General features: G+C 28.5%; 2 protein-coding genes across 2 annotated transcripts; both read left to right on the top strand.

The window, feature by feature from the left end:
- The first annotated feature begins 2,890 nt into the window (after positions 1 to 2,890).
- Positions 2,891 to 6,460, top strand: LOC127239531 (uncharacterized). Its single transcript, XM_051257725.1, has 8 exons — positions 2,891 to 3,189; positions 3,431 to 3,541; positions 3,622 to 3,690; positions 4,078 to 4,209; positions 4,681 to 4,758; positions 4,841 to 4,960; positions 5,794 to 6,006; positions 6,189 to 6,460. The coding sequence occupies exons 1-7, from the start codon at positions 2,977 to 2,979 to the stop codon at positions 5,959 to 5,961; spliced, it is 891 nt and encodes a 296-aa protein (XP_051113682.1). The 5' UTR covers positions 2,891 to 2,976; the 3' UTR covers positions 5,962 to 6,006; positions 6,189 to 6,460.
- A 7,881-nt stretch (positions 6,461 to 14,341) lies between these two features.
- LOC127239978 (uncharacterized) lies at positions 14,342 to 20,515 on the top strand. Its single transcript, XM_051258383.1, has 7 exons — positions 14,342 to 14,554; positions 14,809 to 14,941; positions 17,072 to 17,175; positions 17,369 to 17,540; positions 17,637 to 17,777; positions 18,331 to 18,454; positions 18,531 to 20,515. Exons 1-7 carry the CDS (start codon positions 14,487 to 14,489, stop codon positions 20,177 to 20,179), a joined length of 2,391 nt encoding a protein of 796 aa, XP_051114340.1. The 5' UTR covers positions 14,342 to 14,486; the 3' UTR covers positions 20,180 to 20,515.
- The last annotated feature ends 1,588 nt before the right edge of the window (positions 20,516 to 22,103 follow it).

The following is a 22,103-nucleotide window of genomic DNA, read 5'->3' as shown; positions in this document are numbered from 1 at the left end:
TTTTATTTTTTTATTTGGATGATGTGAGGGGATAAATTGTGAGGTACAAATTAGATATAATTAATTATTTCCTATTTTAAAATATTGCAGATGTTTGACACATAAAAAATGAAATGTAGACAGTGTTTGAGGCAGAGGAAGTATAATACTTTTGAAAAGAGACAAGAGACAGTGAGTCGGATCAAAATGAAAAATACTAGATTATACTTGACATGGAGCAGTATTTTTATATTTTATAAAATATTTAATTAAATATTATTATTTTAAATTGGCAAGTAATTTAGGTGATTTACTAAATTATTAATAATAAGTTATAATATTATTTTATTATTTTTTATATAAAAATTTGATTGTTAATTTAAATATTTTATTATTATATTTTAATAAAATATATACAATATAGATATCATATTTTATAAATAATAAAATATAATATAATATAAATAAATAAACAAACATATATATTTATTTATAATTAACTTAAAATATATTTTATAAAAATTAAAGAATTTTAAATATAGATAAAAGCATTTATCTATTAAATATAAATATAAATAAAAGGGTTTTGAGTGGGTATCATGCCTAGGAGGTTAAAAAATTGTAAAGTGTATTTAAGATGAATAAATTTACTAATGGTATTTCTTATGTGACGGGACAAAAAAAAAAAATCAATCATTTGTGACAGAAATATGATATGTAAAAATATTAAATTAAAAAAGAATAAAATTTTCATATGATATGTAAAAATAAAATCATAAGAAATCAAAATATGAATTTAAAAAAACCAAAAAAACCTATAAGTTAAATAATTTAAGGTAATGTAGAATGGTTATGAAATCGAGTTTTTATTACATATAATAAGAGTATATCAAAATTTCAAAATTAATTGCTTGAGAGGATGAAAACACTGCGAGTTCTCAAGTTATAAAAAAAATAAAGAAAAAATAAAATGAATGTGATACATATGTAAGAGAATAAAGTTTTATACTTAAAATTGGAAAGAAAAATAATAATTTGATTTAATTTATTTAGTAAAAAATAATATTCACTATGTCTCTGCTAAAATATTTGATTTCGATTGATGGTTAATATTAATTAGAATAAATGGAGACCTAAGTGATAAAAATAGAAGTGTATATTTATTTATTTATTATTTAAATTATGTGATTAAATAAAATATTCCATTCGTCCAAAAATAATTGTCTAGTTTTTCAATTTTTGTTCTCATAGTAAAAATTATTCATATTTTTTCAAATGTTACTCTAGCTTACTTTTTAAAATCCTCATTTACATTATACTTTATATTTACTTTCAATTAAAATATCGTGCAGACACCCAATAAGACACATTTTTTTTGACAGATGGAGTATAATCGATTATTTTCTATTTTGAAAATATTGAATAATATATAAGGCATATCAAAATAGAAAGCATTGTAGAATATATGAGATTGAAGGAGTATCATATTTTTTATTTTTTTTTTTTTCGTGTTTTAGACTACAAAATGAAAATATTACTATTATTATTTACTTTTATTAAAATTTGTGTTCAATCAATGAATATATATATATATATATTTTATAACGTGGGAATTCACAATCGCTACCGAAAGTGCGCATTGGATAAACCCCGGCCGAATCTAATATAAATTTTGATGATAGGGAGGAGGGAGTGACATTTTTTTAAAACCATGTTATTAAAACAATATATTTTGGTTATTCATTTCACTATAACTTTATTTTTGACACTAGATCAATCACCAACTAAGAAATTTAAAAGATGACTCAAGAATTTATCTAATGATATAAAATATATCCCAAAATAGTTGTCTTATTTTTCTATTTTTGTTCCTTTCAAAATAATTGTCTTGTTTTTTTATTTACTAATTGTGGTTCTCACTTTATAATAAAATTATTTAAATTTTTTTAAACTACTCTTGATTATTACTATAACTGACATTTTAGTTTTTTAATAAGACACATTTTTTGTGACGGAGGGAGTATTTCTTTCATCTCACTCTAAAGGAGTAATTTGAAATTTTGTAGTATATTAAAATGTAATATAATTTTATTGATCAGTGAAAGTGTGTAGAAATTCATGATCTTTTTGACAAAAATAATTAGATATGTAATGCTATATTTATAATTAAATAAAAGTTAAATAATATTTTGATTTAGTATAAAATTACTTTTGTTAAAAAGAAAAGATAAATTTTGAGGGAAACAAATTAAAATGATAAAAAAAATATATATATATTTTGAATTGAGACCGACAATTAAAAAATTATATAAAAAATTAAATAAATAAAATGAAAATTGATTTGTGTCCACGTGGCAATAGAGAGGATGGATGGGTTGGAGTTGAAAAAGATTTGTAGGTTGGGTTTAATAGTAATTGTACTATAACACCGGGGAAGGTTACGATGCTGACGCTGGTTTGGAGAAATAAGTACGGTGAACAAATCTTTATTAAAAACAGCATGTCCTATTTGTAATAATGAATTATTGTATAAGTGTATATCATGTGTTGAAATGAACTGTTTCATGTACTGTGTTTGTATTATATGAATATAAATGATATATTGTCACTAATATTACTGTCTGTTATTTACTAGCTCTTTGTGTAATGTTAAATTTATATTATATTGATATAAATGATACGATTGTCACCGACCTTACGTGCTATTCGCCAGCTATATGTGTGTTGTTAAAACCGGATGAAAATCGCAAAAACAAGCACGGCCATTTGAATATGGAGTATTAATTAGGTGAAATTATATTCCCACGTCATCGATGGGGTCCAAGACACGTGGCATTTATAGACCAATCAGAAACAAAAGAACACGTAAGGCAAAGTTCGATGACCACAACGACGTCGTTTAACGAAAACCGAAAATCACTGCACGGAAAGTCGGACTCAGCTCAGCTCTGATCAGTGTGTGTTGTGCAGTGCTCTGCGTTTTCTTAGGTCGCAGTCATGGCGAAATTCGGCGGATCACTGCATTTTCTAGCGGTATTTGCACTGGTACTAGTATGTTTATGGATTCCGTCGTCTCATTGCGCCAAAAAACCAGCAGGATTGGCCAGAAAAGAAGACATTCCCTTTATAAAATGCCAAGTCTGCGAGAAGTTATCGTCCGAAATATTCCGCCAGGTTCAAGCCAAGGAAGCTGAGATCTCTCCGAAGAAGGTGAATTTATTTATTTTTTATATGAGTTATTGTCGTTGTTTCAATTCACAACTAGGTGTGCGCAATTATTGCGATGAACGTGTTTTTGTTTGTGCTCATAGTTTGCTCTTTTCCGGCGGATTATTTCTTTATTCTGTTATGAGTTGTGTGCTTCGTACTGAGAATGTGTTATTGGTGATTTTCTTATTTATTTACTTGTTTCTCGACGATTTGGATGTGATTTTTGGGAAACTGGAAGCAGGTATCGGAGTATCAAATTATAGAAATTGCTGAGAATGTTTGTAATCTGAAGAAGAAAGAAGCTGATTGGATTCTTAAAATTGATATTGTTGAGAAAGGGGACAAATTGGAGGTATACATTTTAGATATACTCGTGCTCTTGTTTAAGGGTAAGTTTATCTTGACAGTTACTAATAGATGAATTGTGTCCAGCTTGTTGAGCAAGATTCCGAAGGACAGTGCAATTCAGAATGTAAAACAATCGAGCGAGCTTGCCAAGAGGTGAGATTTCAAGCATATTCATTGTTCTTTCCAATATGTTGTTGCAGAAAAGATGAAGCTTTTCGCATTTATTTTGCTATACTAAAAATTTTCATAGGATATCCTTTATTCTGCTGGTTGCATATGTACTGAAGCTTGATTGATTCACGTTGTTTGATAATTGGAATCCATTTTTCTTTTAGTATCGTGACAAATGATTCAGCATTGACCAAAAAATTGGTGGTTTAGTTAATCAATTCGAACTGACGTATGTAGATCAGATATGCATTTCTGTTATATTCAGCCAAATTTTAAAGTCCGAGTTGGACAATTAGTTTGTGACAGTTATCGTGTAGCTCACATTAAAGATAGAGTTCAACGACTAACTTTTGAATACGGGATTCGTAGGTTTTGGGTTATTCTGATACAGATGCTGCAGAGTATTTATATAAAAAGAAACCCCAGCTTGGTTCTTTTGTAAAGTTCGTTTGTAAGGACCTTACAGATGCGTGCACCTCAGACCCACCACCAGTCCCTAAGGTATTGCTCGAACACTGGCTGACAAGTTTTGTTAATGACCCTCGATGCATATCTGTTATGTGTTCCTTTGCTAGATCTTTTCATTTGATGCTTTGTATCTGTGGATGGAAGTGTTTGTCTATCTAGTGAAATTTTGATATTTGTATATATGTATTTATTCTTCGCAAACCTGCACAATTGTTCAAGATCTTTTCTGTTATGATATAAGGAGAAGGATTTAAGATTAAAGATGTAATAATAAAAGAAAACTGTCAACGGTACTTGTGATAATGATTTTTCTTGAAAGGATATGATAATGATTGAAGACTGAAGCTATTTGTTCTTGTTAGCTTGATACTTCTATATTCACAAACTCTATGGGAGTCTCTAGGTTCGCAAATACATAACAAAATTTTCCGGAGATTAATTCAATGGCTGTTGAACCAACATGCTCTTGTATTGAGTTTGCTTCTTGTTCCTTTTGTTCTTCAGGATAGGGTTCCAGGAGAGCCATTTCTTGCCAAGTCTGAGAAAGAGGCGGAGATGGAGCGGCTGATGAAATCGATGGAAGTAAGAAAAGGAAGTAAATGATTGACATTGATACTTGTTTAATATGGTCTGTTAACTTTTCAGTTGCATTTAATTGCTTTAGGGAATGCCCGGAGCACCAGGGATGAAGATGTACTCGCGGGAGGATTTGATGAACCAGAACTTTGGCGATGAGGATGCAGATGAAGATGACGACGACGAGGCAGATTTTCCGTCAAAGCTGGTGAGAACATGCTCCAATTCCTCTTTGCCATCATTTTCCTAGTTTTTCCAGTGCTTAATCTTATTGCTTAAGGTCACAATTAGAACTTAAGGTAAATATTAAAGCAGTCTTTGAATTGTGTATAAATATAATGGTTTAGGTATACGACATTTAAACCTTAATAATATGATAAAAAGTATATATAATTTCTGGAGATATAGATTTATAGGTGTTAATGAAACATACTATTTTACTAGCAAATACCGATTAAAAATGAAAATTACATGTGTGTTTGTTTGGAGGTTTGGATTTTTAGTTAGGATTTGAATAGTAAAATTTTTTAAGGGTGTCTTTGTTTGGCGGATTTCCATTGACTTCTACTAATACACCAAATTTTTTTCCCCAAAACATCAAATCAAATATCTATTTTTTCAATTTTTTAGTATTATACTAAAAATCAATTTTACCTTCAAAACATCACATCAACACCTATTTATTTTACATGTACCACTACTCCAATTCAAAGATTTTACTATTCAAATCCTAACTCAAAATTCAAACCCCAAACAAACACACCGAATTTGAATATTTGTATAATGTGATAATAATAGGTATATTGATGTGATATTTTGAATGTAAAATTGATTTTTAAGTGTAATATAAAAAATGAAAAACAGGTGTTTAATTTAATACTTTTGGGGGGAAAAAAATTTGATGAATAGTAAAATTTTGAGAAAATCACATAAACGAACACACCCAAAGTCTTTCCAAAACTTTTAAAGTAGAAGCATAAAAGTGTTCCTTTCTTTTCCTTTCCGAGTTCTTAAACAGTGCATTAACTTGTCTTGATTCAGGGGAAAGTACTAAAACAGAAAGAAACAAAGAAGCTGGATTGGAAGGAGAGGGTCAAGAAAGAAGTCTTCGACGCCGGGGAGAAACTGAAAGGCCACGCCGACAAAGTTTCACACAGAATAAGGCAGTGGTGGCGAAGCAGGACAGCGAGCTCAAAGTCAGAGTTGTAGAACTCGACACGCCCCCATGACAAACATCGCCTCCACTTTTGGCGGGTCATCTTTCATTTATTTTCATCCCTCTCATTTAATTCGTGATTTTTGGCCCGTAGAAAAATACAACCACAAAGTTGTTTTTCAAGTAAAAACTCCAATTTCATGAAAACTTTTGGGAGAGCAGATTTTTAATTCTCAGCTGATCCTAGCTTTTGTTATGTTTTTTTAACTGCTCTGCACAGAGGTTTGAGTCGCGCTAATGGTGCTCCATCCCGGACTTGTCGTGGAGATTGGAGACGGCTGCAACTTATTACGGCGACTAAGGTAAATTCACTTTTCGAGTAAATTTTCACAATAGTTGCTTTGTTACAAGTCTGGAGTAAATTTTCACTTAATAGATGAGTCATGGATTAAGGTAGTTAGCTTGAGTTTGTTTACTTTTACCGTTTTCAATAACTAACGATAAAATGTCCTAAAATACTTCCATGGAGATAAAAAGAGGTTTTTAGGTGAATGCAAATTGGTCACATTGATTATTTAACCTTTTTTACCCAAGTTAGATGGCGACGGTTACGGTGTCGATTGAGATTAATTAGCTCATTAGGTAAAAACTAATATCACAAGATGTATTTTAATATGACAATATAATATAAAAATATATGTTAATATAATATAAATATAGTATATGACCAAACAATAGTATATACTCCCTCTTTTATTCCAAACATTTTGTAATATTACATTGTCCGACTCTAAAGGTTATATTTAATTTTTTTTTTTAATAATGATTATTATATCAAAATATAGTACAAATTAAAGAAAAAAAAGACAAGTATTTCTATTACTAATAGAAGAATATTTGTACAAATAAATAAAAATTTTAAAATATATATGTAAATATAATATAAATTTATATTCAAATTATAGTATTATTAATTTTAAATATTTAAATTCAATACATATTCATATTATTATATTTTACTATTTATCAAATCATACTTGGTAAAACTCTCTATACTCAAATTAAGGGATTGTATTCAATTGAGATTTTTTTGGATTTTAAAAAGTTTATGGATTTACGTGGATTTATAAAATCCACAGAGTCTATGGATTTTAGTAATTGATTTAGATTGATTTTTATGAATTTGATTGAATTCTTTATGGATTTATATGAATTTTGTAGGATTGTAAAATAATTTTTTTGTGAATATATATTAATTATATAAATTTATATCAAACAACAAATTTTATAAATATAATAAATAATTATTAATAAAATAATATTTAATATTAATAAATAATATATAAGTATTAATAATGTAGAATATACATTTATAATACTACTATATTCTAAATTATTAATTTTAATTTTATAATTTTAGTATTATATTATCATTCAATATATCAAATTAGTTTTATATTTCTTTATTAGTTATTATTATTATTTATATAACTTTTTTTTACATAAAAAGTAAATACTTATATAAATAAAATAAAAAATATAATTTATGATTTTTGAAAAAATATTAAAATAAATAAATATAAATTAACGGTTCAACAAAAAATATATATTTAAATATCTATTTTACCGTTATCGTAATGATAATATAGTGTATTTGATAATTGAAAGAAAATACGACAGTAATACACATTTATTGTGATAATAATATTTTTAAAAATTATATTTATAACATAAAAATATATATTTACAAAAAATTTATAATAATTTGCTAATATATTTTAGTTTTAAATTATTATTTTTATTAAAAATTATAATAATAGTAATAAATATTATCATACTATTGATCATATATACTACAACAATAATAATAATAATAATAATAATAATAATAATAATAATGATTTTAAGAATTCATCAAAATCTATGATGATCAGGAGAGATTTTTTCCGATACAAAATTTTCACATCAAGATTTTAAAAGACAGTCTTGATTGAATACAACTTCAACAAAATTTTACAAAATCTATATTGAATACACCCTCTAAATTTACACCAAAAGAAATACATAAATTTAAATCCATTTTAAAATTTAAACTCATTTTAAAATTCAAATTCAACTTCTTTTTCTTCTTTTTTTTTTTTTTTTTTTTTTTTTCTTTTTTTTTTTTGGGGGGGGGGGTTTATACCACCGCTTTATTCTCAAATACTATGTTACAGATTTATTTAAGGGTTCGTTAAGCTTGTGTTTTGGAAGGTATTATACATGAAAATTTGTTCTTTTAATAAATTAGTTCCAATTTTTAACTATATAATTATGGCAATTTTTTATAAATATTTATTATTTTTTTCATATAATTATTACACCAAACCATTGTTCAAACAATAAAAAAAATATTGTAGTTAATTAAATTCTAAAAAAAAAAAAATTACACTCAAAAGTATTCTTTGAACATTTATAGCTTTCCCGAAATTAAAATATAGAATTAGTGTTGCATATTACACTAACAAAAATACTTTTCCTCTCTCTCTCTATATGTCCACTAGTGACTAGTCTCTATATATTTTCTTAATATGTAAATAATGCATTTTACTATCTTTTATTTTATTTTATTTTTTGGTGAGAATTGACAATTTAAAAAAAAAAAAAGAAAAAAAAAAAAGAAAGAAGAAGTTTGGTTACAAACCAACAAAACAAAGCCTTAATTTTCAACTCTTGACAAATATATTAGACATCAACTTATTCCAATGGACTTTTAGATTTAAAAATCAAATAAATCGCCTATTGTTTTATTTTAATTATATATATATATATCCACGTCTAGAATTATTCACAAAGAATGAAGATTAAAATATGGAAAATGGTAATAAAATAAATTTCAAATATTTATATCACATCAAACAATTATTTCAATTCAAAATTTTACTATTCAAAATCAAAACCTCTCAAGTAATGTACTATTTTTTATGTAGAGCATGAGTTTGTTCACTTAGGATGTGTTTGTTTGGGGTTTGGATTTTGGATTGGGATTTGAATAGTAGAAATTTTGAATTTGAATAGTTATATGATATGATATAAATAAGAATTGATGTGATGTTTTGAATGTAAAATTGATTTTTTGTATAATATAAAAAATAAAAAATAAATGTTTAATTTGATATTTTTGAAGGAAAAATTTTGTGGGAATAGTAGAAATCCCACAAAATCCTTCAAACAAACACACCCTTAGTATTTTTTTGTGGTACGCTTCTTTATAAATATTAGTATAAATAATACTCTCTCCGTCCCAAAAGAGTTTTAGAAATATTAAAGTAGAATTGACTAAAATAACATTGTTAGTATGTGTGATATAAAGGTAATAATATTTGTGTAATATATTATAAGTTGTAAGGGTATTTGTAATGTTAGGTAGATAGTACAGTTACTAAAAAAGGAAATAGATACTTTGTTATGGGACGGACTAAAATGGAAAAATGGATATTTTGTTATGGAACGGAAAGAGTACAATATATATATACATATTAACGCAATATATATTTTATTTATTAAAAAAAATTAATGCAATATATTATTTTTTATATTATTGACACGGGTTTTTCGTACTTCATATAAAAAAATATACATTCGAGAAAACATAAACTAAATGCACCAATTGCTTCCAACTATGTTTTGGTGTTTGGCTTTAGTATTTGTGTGGTTTAAATTTTTATTTTATCAAACAATTATTTAATGTAATATTTATAAGAAAAATTATACTATTTTCGTCTCAATTTAAAATACTCTTTTTACCACTTGTCTTTTCATTCCAAAGTATATTTATTTTCTATTTTAGTAAAAGTATTTATATACTAATATTAAAATATTCTTAATTTTTACTTAAATTACAAGTATAATCTTAAATATACAATTATTTTATATATAAAATTAATGGGCAAAAATATCAAAAAAAAATTCTACACTTTCGAAACTTACAAAACAAATGCATCCAAAACTTAACAAACACCAAACAAACACACCCTTATTTTCTTGTTTACCAAAATTTCTTGTTCAATAATAAACCAACTTTAAACAAATTTATATAATACATTTCCTATATTTTTATTGTATTCATAAACAAAAAAATAATCAAATATATATATAATATAAAAATAATAAATATATATAAAATATTATTTTTTTTTTGAAAAAAAACATATTCTCTCAATCTCAATACAATATTTTTGACTACTATTTTTGTCCGTCTCAAAACAATAGTCTTATTTTCATAAATAACCATATCACCATAAGCTTATCCATACTTTTTCATTTTTATTACACAATTGCCACTACTTTCTACATTAATACACTCATAAGAGCAAAAAATCTTTTACACATTACCAATATAATATTAGTATTTTTTAAATCTCGTATCAAATACAACTCAGATTATAGTTTTGGGACGAAGGGAGCATTAGTTTCTTTTTTAGTTTTGACAAAAATAACACAAACATAAATTATCCATTCAAAGTAGTATATTCACTTACTGTATATGCATTTAATTTATTTATTTTGTAATAAGGTTATTATATTACACAAATATCATTACTTTTATATCACACGTACTAATAAGATTATTTTAGTAGTTTATACTTTGTAAAAAAATAAATAGATATTTACTTATTGGGACAGAAGAATATTAAATTTTAATATGTCTACGCCATAATTCAATAATATGCTTATACTAAAATTCAATAAATAAATAAATATATAGGTACATATATCATGTGAAGTCATACCAAGATCAACACATCACCGTATTAATAAATTAACATATAAAAAAATATATAAATAAATAAATTAACATATCCGGCCGAAAAATGTCACAATCAGATATAAAATATAGAGTAAACGATTTTTTTTAGTCTCGTAATTGGACCCCTTATCATTTTAGTTTGGTAAGTGGAGCATGTCGCAAATTAGTCCCATAAGTGAAAATTTTTTGCTGTTTTAGTCTTCCGGCGCCGGAGACGCCCGCGTGGCTCGCCGAAGGTGACGTGTCCGCCAGGTCAGCGACATCTGGCAGACACGTAGATTTTTTTTTAATTTTTTAATTGGACCAAATAAAAAAAATAAAAAATAGAAAAAAAAATTTAAAATAAATTAAAAATAAGTTTTAAAAAAAATAATAAAAAAAATCTACTGACCTGGCGGACACGTCACCTCCGGCGAGCCACGCGGGCATCTCCGGCGCCGGAGGACTAAAACAACGAAAATTTTTTACTTATGGGACTAGTTTGCGACATACTTCACTTACGAGACTAAAATGATAAGGGAGTACAGTTACGGAACTAAAAAAAAAATAGTTTACCCAATATATAAACAAATATATTAACATATCCGGCCAAAAAAATGTCACAATCAGACACATATACTTAGCGTGTGTTTGTTTGAGGAATTGAATTTTAAATTTACTATTCATTCTATTTTTTTCGCCAAAAATATCAAATCAAATACCTATTTTTCATTTTTTATAGTATTATACTAAAAAAATCAATTTTACATTCAAAATATCACATCAACACCTATTTATATCACATCGTACAACTATTCAAATTCAAAATTTTTACTATTCAAATTCCAACTCAAAATTCAAACCTTCAAATTTCGGAAGTCTTTCTAATTTAATTTAATTTAATTTTTGATGTATGGCCTTATTTATTTTCTTAAATTTAAAATGAAGTGTCTTATTGCAAAACGACGACGTTGTGAAGACAAACTCCACTTTTTAGAAAGTTTCTTTAAAAGGGAAAATCACCTATTCAAATTTATTTATTTATTTATTAATTATTATTGTTATTATTATACCAAGACTAGTTTTACACAAAAGAGTTCATTATTTTTTGTTCTATTGTTCAAATTTCATCGATCGTGCTGACGTGATTGTTACGAACGTTGATACCTGAATCGGATTGAACACGATCGTATTATACAGAATATGATTAGTTTTTTTTTAAACATGCCCAAGTTTGATTCGAATAAGAAGGTTAATGTACTGTAAATTTAAACAAACCTATATTTTAATTTGTGTAATACGATTATGTTTGATCTAACACAGTTGTCACTTTAGTATCCATAACGTAAAATTTGAATGGTAGAACAAAAAATAATAATTTTTTTTTTTTTAAAAAAAAAAACCAATTTTGATAAAATTTGTTGAGTTAAACCAAACAAAAAAAATAATTTGAATTTGAATGAGATTAATGATACATTTTTTTTTGCTCTTGTATTATTATTATTATTATTATTATTACTTATTTATTTGAATAAGACCGACGTTGACTTCCACGTGCGTCTTTAACGTTATAGGTTTCAATATGGAGTATATAAATATATAATTCATCCGTCCATAATAATTTATCTATTTTTTTATTTGGGTCCGTTCTATAATAAAGTATTCATTTTTTTATAATAATTGTACTATCTACTTAACCTTACAAATATTCTTCCAATTTATAATATATTAGACAAATATACTAATAAGGTTAGTTTAGTCTTTTTATCTTTATTTCTACTGTATCGCCCTATAAAAAGCAAATGGATAAATAAATATGAGACGGAAGGAATATAATAAGATATATATATGAGACAGAAGGAATATAATAAGATATATATATATATATATAAAAAGACGAAAGAAGTATATTACTCCCTCATTCCAGTTAGAAAGTATACATATTTCTATTTTGGGACGTCCAATTACAAAGTAACCATTTCATTAAATACCCCATTTTTTCCACAAATACCCATACTTTACATCACATCATTACTTTTATATCAAAAAAGTAAGGGCAAAAATGTCATTTTACTGCCCACTATAATTAAAATGCTATTATTCCTTAGTCTTCACACCAAAAATAATTGTATACTTTTAGCTTGGACGGAGGGAGTATTTTTTAAAAAATACTACTATGTCATTTAAGTATATGTTTAATTGACAGGATACAAATTTAAAAAAGTAAATAAATAAAAATAAATTTTTTCATTTTTTAGAATAGAAAAAAGTAAAAAAAAAAATGTATTTTTTTTACTAAAAAACACAAGAGTTTAGATGATAACAAAATAATAATACTCCATCCGTTCTATTGAAAGATTACCATTTTTTATTTTCGTTCGTCCAAAAACAAGGTTACCATTTCCTAATTTAATAATTGTACTACCTACTTCACATAATAGATACAATTTTAACTTACAATATATTACATAAATATTTTTATCTTTATATTACACCATACTCATAGGACTATTTTTGTCTTTTTTACTATAATCAAATATAATATATATATTTAAAAATCTACGTGTAAAAAACAAACGCCACCCTTACTGCGGGACAAAGAGAGTAATAATAATAAATTTAAAAATTACAGAAGAATCATAAACAATAAAAACTTGTGCAAAGCCTGCAATAAACACAACCTCTATAAATTTCTAGTAGTTTAAATTTTACTTTGACACGTCTTAGAATTTACTTTTCAAAATTAAAAATATTTAAAAATAATTAATATGTGTTTGTTAATACTCTTTCCGTCCACACTGTAGACACAGTATTTTATAAGGGGTATAATTATTAAATAATTAAAAATATATTAGTGAAAATAATTATCCGATAATATAAATAATTATAAATTAAAATTAAGATAATTAATTAGTTTAATTAAAATCTTTAAAGAAATAAAATTAAAAAGTTTAAAATGAGATTAAAATGTGTAATCATTTTCTGAAAAAGAAAAATGACATGGTATGTGAGACGTACAGACACGATAACATGGATATAGTACGTGGGATGGAGGGAATAATATATACTGATGCAATATATATTACTAATAGCAGAGGTGTTTTGGCCCCCTAACTATTTTTATTTTACATAATTTTTTTTTTTATAAATATCTTTTAGTACTATAAAATATTAATAAAAATATTTTTATAACTTTTTTAATTTATAATATATTTTTCGTATAATAATTAATATTAAAAATAAATTGGACATAAGCAAAAGTGTTAATTTTATTTAAAAATAATAATTAAGATCGAGAAGGTCTAAAAAGCATAAAAACTTCAATGTAGGTCGTTGCTAATTAATTCTATAAATTGACTTTACTGTCCTCGTATTTATTGTCGCACCTAGTGTATAATTGAATTTTAAATACACTATTTATTCAATTTTTTTTTAAAAAATATAAAATAAATCACTTATTTTTTATTTTTTATATTATACTAAAAATCAATTTTACATTCAAAATATCAAATTTAATATCTATTTATTCAAAATTTTTATTAGGACTGTTAAGGGTATTTTGGTCATTACACCATGACAACTTCGCGTAACTTTGTTTTGCACAAATTGCCAAATTGCGGTACTACTATATAATAGTAATAAATTTCAATTTTCCTTCCAAAGTAAACGTAGAGATTATTGAAAGCGAATAAATCCTTTTTGAACTTCCAATCGGTAATCGTCTGCGACCGAATTCAATCTGCAGGTGTTGGAATCGATGATTAGTTTCTGGAAAATCGCATTGGATTTTTGATTCGTATTCAATTGGAGATGAAGAAATCGAAGTTATTGAAGAGTTCTAAGGAGTTGTTTTCTCGGAGCTTCAATCCTTCTAAATGGTAATTTATTTAAACTTGTTTGGATATTCACGCAGTAGCATGCTGCAGAAATCGGTTTGTTTTGATGATTTTGGTTGCCGGTTTTGTATTTTGGATTCTGTGAATGGAGCAGTGTTGTTTACTTTTTGAATTAGTGATTTCTCTCTCTCTCTGTATATATGTGTATGTATGTTGAAGGTGTTGAGATTTGTATGTGTGTTGATTTATTTTTGGGTAAATTGTTGTTGAAATAATGGAAATTGAATTTGATGCAGCAAGACAGCGCTGAAGCTGGCGGGATCACGGGCGAAGCTGTTGAGGAATAAGAAAGAAGCGCAAGTGAAGCAGATGAGAAGGGAAATATCACAGTTGCTTGAGTCTGGCCATGAACAAACTGCTAGAATTAGAGTATTCATCTCTATCCATATGATTTGAACTTTTTTGTAATTTTGTTTTCCCTTGCGGCGTTGTTGTTTTGCTGAGCATAGTTTGGTAGTTGGCCTGATTAGCATGCGAAATTGACAGTTTGTCCGTAATGAAGTAAAAGACTAGTGAAAGGATTATTTTATTTTATTTTATTTTGTTTTCATACCAATATTTTTTAGTACTGAAAGGATTTATTGATTCTCATACCAATACTTTTGACTTTTGAGGAAGAGCTATGTTCTGTAGATGTATGATTTGCAAAATTTGTTCTTGTTATTAATCTTATGAATATCACTTTGGGAAACAAAAGAATAATAAGAAGCTTACCGGAGAATTAATTGTGTTTGGTATTGAAGCTCTGTGAAGGAGTAACACTTATGATTAGACACAATCAAAGTGATTGAAGAGCGTTTATTTATTTATTTTTAAAGTATATATAAATATACTTTAAAGTATATATATTGGTTGGTGGAAAGTGCTGGGTTCAAGATTAGGATCATCAAGAAACCTAACAGATAGTTCACAAAGAGCCTGCTTTATATACATTTTTTTTTTTTGGAATCTACTGTAAGAAAATAAGAAGTTTGAAGTTACTGATGTTTTTCCTAATATCCAGTATCATCTATAGTTATAAACAGATTCTGAGCATTGATGACGAATTTTTTTTGATAAAATTCTCTACATTTTCTGTTTCCATACACCCAAATGCAATACATATCTGCTTTTCCTTTGATTTGCAATTCTGTTACAAATTAAGTCAAAAAACTTTTTTATGGAATTGTGTAATGAGTTTAGTATTTGATACTTTTACCTTCGTTCCTGACTTTGGATCATGATTTAGCTTTAAAAAGAAAATGATCAATTTGGTTGAGAATTGATTTAGAGAAAGCACTTCTGGATACTTTATCTCAGTTTTATTTGTGATTTTGTGTTGAACATCTTCGGTAGTAGAAAAGATGTCTACTCTGGTAGGCCCTAAGCATACTTGATAAAAAGTCATATTCATGAATTTGAATGACACTTCTGCTTGACAAACACGTCTTCGAGATATGTTTCACAGTTGCTCTAGCCATTTTCACTAGATAGAAAATGCTCGGGTTTTTGGGATTTTTTGTTTTCCTAGTGACAGTTCTTACAGCATTTTGAATGATATTTTAAGACGGTAAAATGCTTCAATGGATTATTGATCCACTCATGAAAATCTTATTGGCAAGTTGCCTACACTCGAAGGCTCTTCTTTTTAGGACTATGCCATTCCTCGGCTTTATTTGTTTTCTGATGTATCTAACTTGGTACTAAGTGATGTCTTCCATCTAACCATTATGATGCCAAAATAGAACTTGAAGTAGTATAATATGAAATTCTAATTCTTCAGCTTTGATTTGGGTGTATATCAGGCAGTGTATGGTCTTCCTTACTTAAATTCCAATCTACTTTGGACCCTTTCTTTGTACGCTGTTTTTAGCTTTGTGAAACAGGAGAGTTATCATTCTTTAAAAATGGTTGAGGATCTCGAGTACTAATAACTTTCATTTCTAGTTAAACACAATTAACATTAATCTTTTAGTTCACATGTTAAGGGTGTGTTTGTTTGGGGGTTTGGATTTTGCTTTGGAATTTGAATAGTAAAAATGTTGAATATATAAATAGGTATTGATGTGATATTTTGAATGTAAAATTAATTTAGTATAATATAAAAAGTTAAAAACAAATGTTTGATTTGATGTTTTTAGGACGGAGAGGGGGGATTTTGATGAATAGTAGAAGTTTTGTGAAGTTTTGTAAAGTTTTGTAAACAAACACACTGTAATTTCACATTGTGGAGTTTCTTCTGGTGATAATATGGGATAATAGAAAGAGGCATGGCTTTGTTAGTTGATCTTGTGTCTCATAAATTAGCTTTCATATTCTTGATACAAATATAGTTTGTTTCTTTTTCAAAAGCAAAAAATAGATTTCCATGAATCCTACCTTTCATTATCAAGTGTGCTTCAATCTCATTGTATTATTCTGATTTATCCTCCATTTTCTTTCACATTCGATTGTCACTTAAATATGAACATAACATGCACCTGGAAATACATTATGTGCTTACCTTTCTCGTTTTTTCAGGTTGAACATGTGGTTAGGGAAGAGAAGATGATGGCTGCATACGATCTTATCGAAATCTACTGTGAACTGATTGTAGCTCGAATGCAAGTAATTGAGACTCAGAAGTAAGTGATTTATTCAAAATGATCGTACACACACATGTATATATATATATTGATGACACGGCACGAAGAAAAACACTTTTTACCATCACACAATCCAATTTAACAGAAGTAACAAGAGCTTTAAATAGATACACCTAATGTCTTCCATAGCAATATTTTTTTTTTGAACACAATTTCCTCATTGCATGTGAAGGACTTGCCCCATCGACTTAAAGGAAGCAATTACAAGCGTAATATTCGCTTCACCTAGATGCGGAGATGTAACTGAACTTCGAGATGTGAAGAAGCATTTTACAGATAAATATGGAAAAGATTTTGTAGCTTCTGCAGTCGAACTTCGCCCACAGAGTGGCGTAAGCCGTCTGGTATGTTACTAATGTTTATATTCGTTATGACTATTTAGTAGTCGAAATAATCACCAATATTCTCTATTCATTATACATTTTACTATCTTCTTGCAGATAGTCGAGAAGCTTTCTGCAACTGCACCTGATATGCAGACCAAAATTAAAATTCTGAGTTCAATAGCTGAAGAGCATAATGTCAAATGGGATCCTAAATCATTCGAAGACAAAGATCCATTACCGACCACTGATTCACTGGTAAAACAATATTGCTTTAGACATTCATATCACATTTACGTAAAATTCCTCGTACTTTAAAAAATGCGTCAAACTCTCTCGTAATTTCATAAACTCTGTGTCTAACCCTTTTGTCCGTCTTTATTTAACGGTGTTTAACCTGCACATGATCAAACTGCAAATGAATTTCAAAATACTCATGTCTATCAAATAACAATAAAAAAATCTCAAAACCAGAGAAAACCAATTATTTCCAAGTATATTTATTACTTATTGAGGTTAAATATAAGAATAATGAGTATATTTGTAAATTCATAGGTTTAGAAATGAAAAATTTGAAACTTATTGGCAGTTTGAGCGCGGGCAGATCAAACACCGTTAAACAATGACGACCGAGGAGGTTTAACGCAGAGTTTATAAAACTACGAGAGAATATTACAGTTTAAAAAATATAGGGGATTTCACGTAATTTCGTAAAATCACAAGTGGATTTTGTGAAATTTAGCCCATATAAAAGTCGAAAACATTTTCATGTTTGTACTGATTTCGAGGCGTTACTCTTCATGTTCATCAGAAGGGGCCAAGAACTTTCGAGGAGACTAAACTAAACGACGAACCCCTCCAAAATAACCACAGGATGCATAGTTCTGTACCCCATACAGATCATATATCTCCGCGTACCAATGAAATGAACCGAGGTATGGTACAATCAACTGAATATGAACCACCGTTTGTATCGATACAAAAGGACTTTATGATCTGTTTTCCTTGTAGGTGACGAGAGGGAACAATTCTCTCCGGGAGGTACCCATAATACCCGTCTGGATCGACAGAGATGGAGTATGGAGTTCAAAGATGCTACTCATGCTGCACAGGCGGCTGCCGAGTCAGCAGAGCTAGCAAGTATGGCTGCCAAAGCTGCTGCTGAACTTTTGATCCGTGACAATTATATGCGGCAGTATTCCACCGAGTCTGATAGAGGACAGCAGCGGAGGAATCAATCGTTTTCAGAGAAAACTCGGGTACAGAATGACTATCCGAAAACAGGTGGAGGATTCGATGACGACAGTCGTGGTGGTGTGAAGGAGTTTACTCAGTCCAGAGCTTCTAATCGTAACAGCTCGTTGGATCATGACGCCATGGATGTATATGCCTATTCTCGGAAAACTAAATTTGAAGAGGTCTCTCGAGCCAAAACGAATATGCAGAAACATGATGATGCCAGAGACGGTAGAATTTCTTGGGACTTCAATATATTTGCGAGCTCGGAGGACCGCAAGTTTACGTCCGATGGTAAGGATCCTTTTCTGAGTTCTGGGAAGGGAGAAATTTATGAAGAAATCTCCCACGACTCTTCTTCGGGTGTAGTTTTCGACAAGTCTGATTCAGACAGCGATGCCGATGATAATGATTTCAACGCGGGTTTTAGATATGATGATGATCACAATTCAGGATTTCATTTTCCATCAGGAAGCCAGAAATCGCCCGAGCATCTCTGGAGTCGACGATCTAGCTCAGGACTCGGAAACCTTGTTTCTCCGAGGAAGAACTCTTCTGAATTTCCTGGAAACATCGAATCGAGGGATGGTTCGAAACTGAATGATTCTGTGAGGTCGAAATCCGATGAATCAGCTTCAGGAAGTGATCTCGACACGAATATGTCCAGACGCAGTCGGCTAGAAGATTCCACAATTAGGCGCCGTATCGATGAGCCAGCTAAATCCAAGCCTCTAGGTGTTGTAGAGCTCGATTTCGGAAAACTTACCGGTGGTTTGCGCCATAAAGACAACACTCTCCCATTCTTTAAGTCTCAAAAAGCATCGTCTCCTAGGCGACCTAAATTGTCCGAACACAAGGATAGCCAGCTAGCGCAGAAGGTCCACTATGGATCGGACACTGATAGCTCCGAGGAAGAAGACACTTTAAGAAAGATATCCGATCGAAAGCCAAGACAGAATACTCTTAAATCAGGAAAGGAAGTTAAGACAACGCCGAGCTTATCGGCTTCAAATCCATATTTCAGTTCTGACAACAGTGATTCGGACAAGGATCCTCCGAAGAACTCCCTTACAACAACAGCTCAGATTCGAAACGCCATTAATGAAGGGATAGATAAGAATCCGACAACCTCCAAGTCTTTGAGAAGCTCTGGTAAATTGAACTATGGTTCTGAAAAACCGGCGTCATTGCCGAAAACTAATATGGAAACTCGGCAACGGTATCCATCCTTAGATAAAACTCGAAACTCAAGTTTTCCAGGAGCTGCGAATTCCTCGACTAATAAGGAATTTATTGGCAATGAGAATACAGAAGCTGCAACAATGCCGAGGAAAGATGGAAGTAGCCGGCGAGCTAGCCATGTTCATCCGAAGCTTCCCGACTACGACACTCTCGTAAAATCTCTTCGCAAGAATCGGACTTAACATTTTGAAGGTATGTGTTGCTATCTATCTGTTCATTCCCTTCATTGCTTCATGTCATTTCTTGGCCTTTTTTTCTTCTATGCTTGTCTTCTTTGTTTTGTTTTGTTTTCATGTGTGTGTAGATATCGAATATATATGTTCCCCGGAAAGAAATGTTCATGTAGTTGCAATTGTGTGTTTAGTTGGTGATTTTTTATTGTTTTTTGTCGGGATTTGGTTTAAACTTTGGTCGAATGTGATTTTTGTGAGAGAAAATTGTTATAGAAAATTTTGAGATCTGTACGGTGAAGAAATGGTAAAAGAAATATTTGGACATAATTTACGTTATTTTCTTAAGACGATAATTTACATTATTTTATATTTTGTAAGATGAAATAATATATTTTTATATGAAAAAACATTAAAGTTATTATACTGACCGATTATAATTGTTATAGTGCTCACAATCCATAAAATATATTGTTGGTCCAAAAAATCGATAAAAACCAAACAGTAACGAAACTTCAACATTACGAACAAAAGCAGAAATTTTGAATAACACAGACTGATTGTTCAGATCAGACTATACTAACTATAAGAGCAGAAAACACAAAACAATTGTTAACCCAGTTGTCTGCACTAGCCTATATCTGGAGTTTGAACCCAGACGAGATTTACTATTAAAGAAGTTAAAACACGATGCTCCATGGATACAATTAAAGTCACAATTTTCAGAAATCAAAATCATATCTCTTGAAGATACCCAACTTCTAATCGATTATCTTCGTCACTACCAACTCAGTGATCAGTATTTCCCCATATCTTTGCACATGATATGCAATTATTTTTTTCGATCACATTAAGATTTTTTTTGTCAAATTTTTCTCACTTCCTTCACATTCTAACACATTTTTTTTTTTTTTTCATCAAGGTAAATCTTAAACATAATAATATTCCACCTAGCAAACTCAATAAATAATGAAATCTAACTATCTCTTTTCACCTCCACTGTGTATGTATATGTGATATATAAATTTTATATATATATATATATATATAAACTGTATTTATATACACAATGTATATTAGAGGGGATCGGATCGGGGCCGACGATCTCATTCCCTAGCCATTCTTTTTAAAGCAAGTAGAGAGATTTTTGACATAATTTATATCCATTTGTACTTAATGTTCAAAATATCGTTTAAAATATTCTTATATTTGTATAATTTTTGATACAAATGTCATTGTATTAATATTATAAGACACTAATAGAAATATTTTTGCAAATTTTTTTTATTTGTAATACGTTTTGATAGGGAGTATTATTTTGTAGTAATATCGTGTGTTCCTTTTGTTTTGTTTTTTTTTTAATACATTTTTTTCAAAAAAAATTAATACACTAAACACATTCATAATTTTTATATTATCTATGTAATTTTCTATACATTAATCATGGTATAAAAAAACATCTCTTCAAACTATTTCACAAAACAAAATTTAATTCAAATATTGAGTTTTTAAAAATAAATTATTGTATTTAGTATATATTAATACATGCCATTAAATAACAAAAAAATAAATTAATTTTAATAATGTAACTACAATTAATACAATAAAAAAAATTCATATTAATAAAAATTTTAATATAGACAATATATCAATTTTTTGAACTTGGTTTTGGCGGGGATAGTTCTTAAAAATTTTGCTATGTATTTTACCGTATGGGTACCATATCCATAATTTGGTATAACGAAATTAGGGATGAAAAAAAAAATAGAACTACCAAAATAGTGTGTATGCTGTACTAAGAAAATACCGAAATTTTTTAAAACTTTGGTATAGAAAAATCTTTTGGTACGATATGATATAATACCAAACTTTCACCCTTTTTTTCTTTTACGTTTTTCCAAAAATATTAACGCACTATACACATTAATTATTTTTA

The sequence above is a fragment of the Andrographis paniculata genome, unplaced genomic scaffold (genome assembly GCF_009805555.1).
Source record: "Andrographis paniculata isolate CXL003 unplaced genomic scaffold, ASM980555v1 Contig78END, whole genome shotgun sequence".
In the NCBI taxonomy this organism is placed as follows: domain Eukaryota; kingdom Viridiplantae; phylum Streptophyta; class Magnoliopsida; order Lamiales; family Acanthaceae; genus Andrographis; species Andrographis paniculata.
The sequence above is the reverse complement of the archived record's forward strand: the minus strand, read 5'-3'. Positions and strand labels throughout refer to the sequence as shown.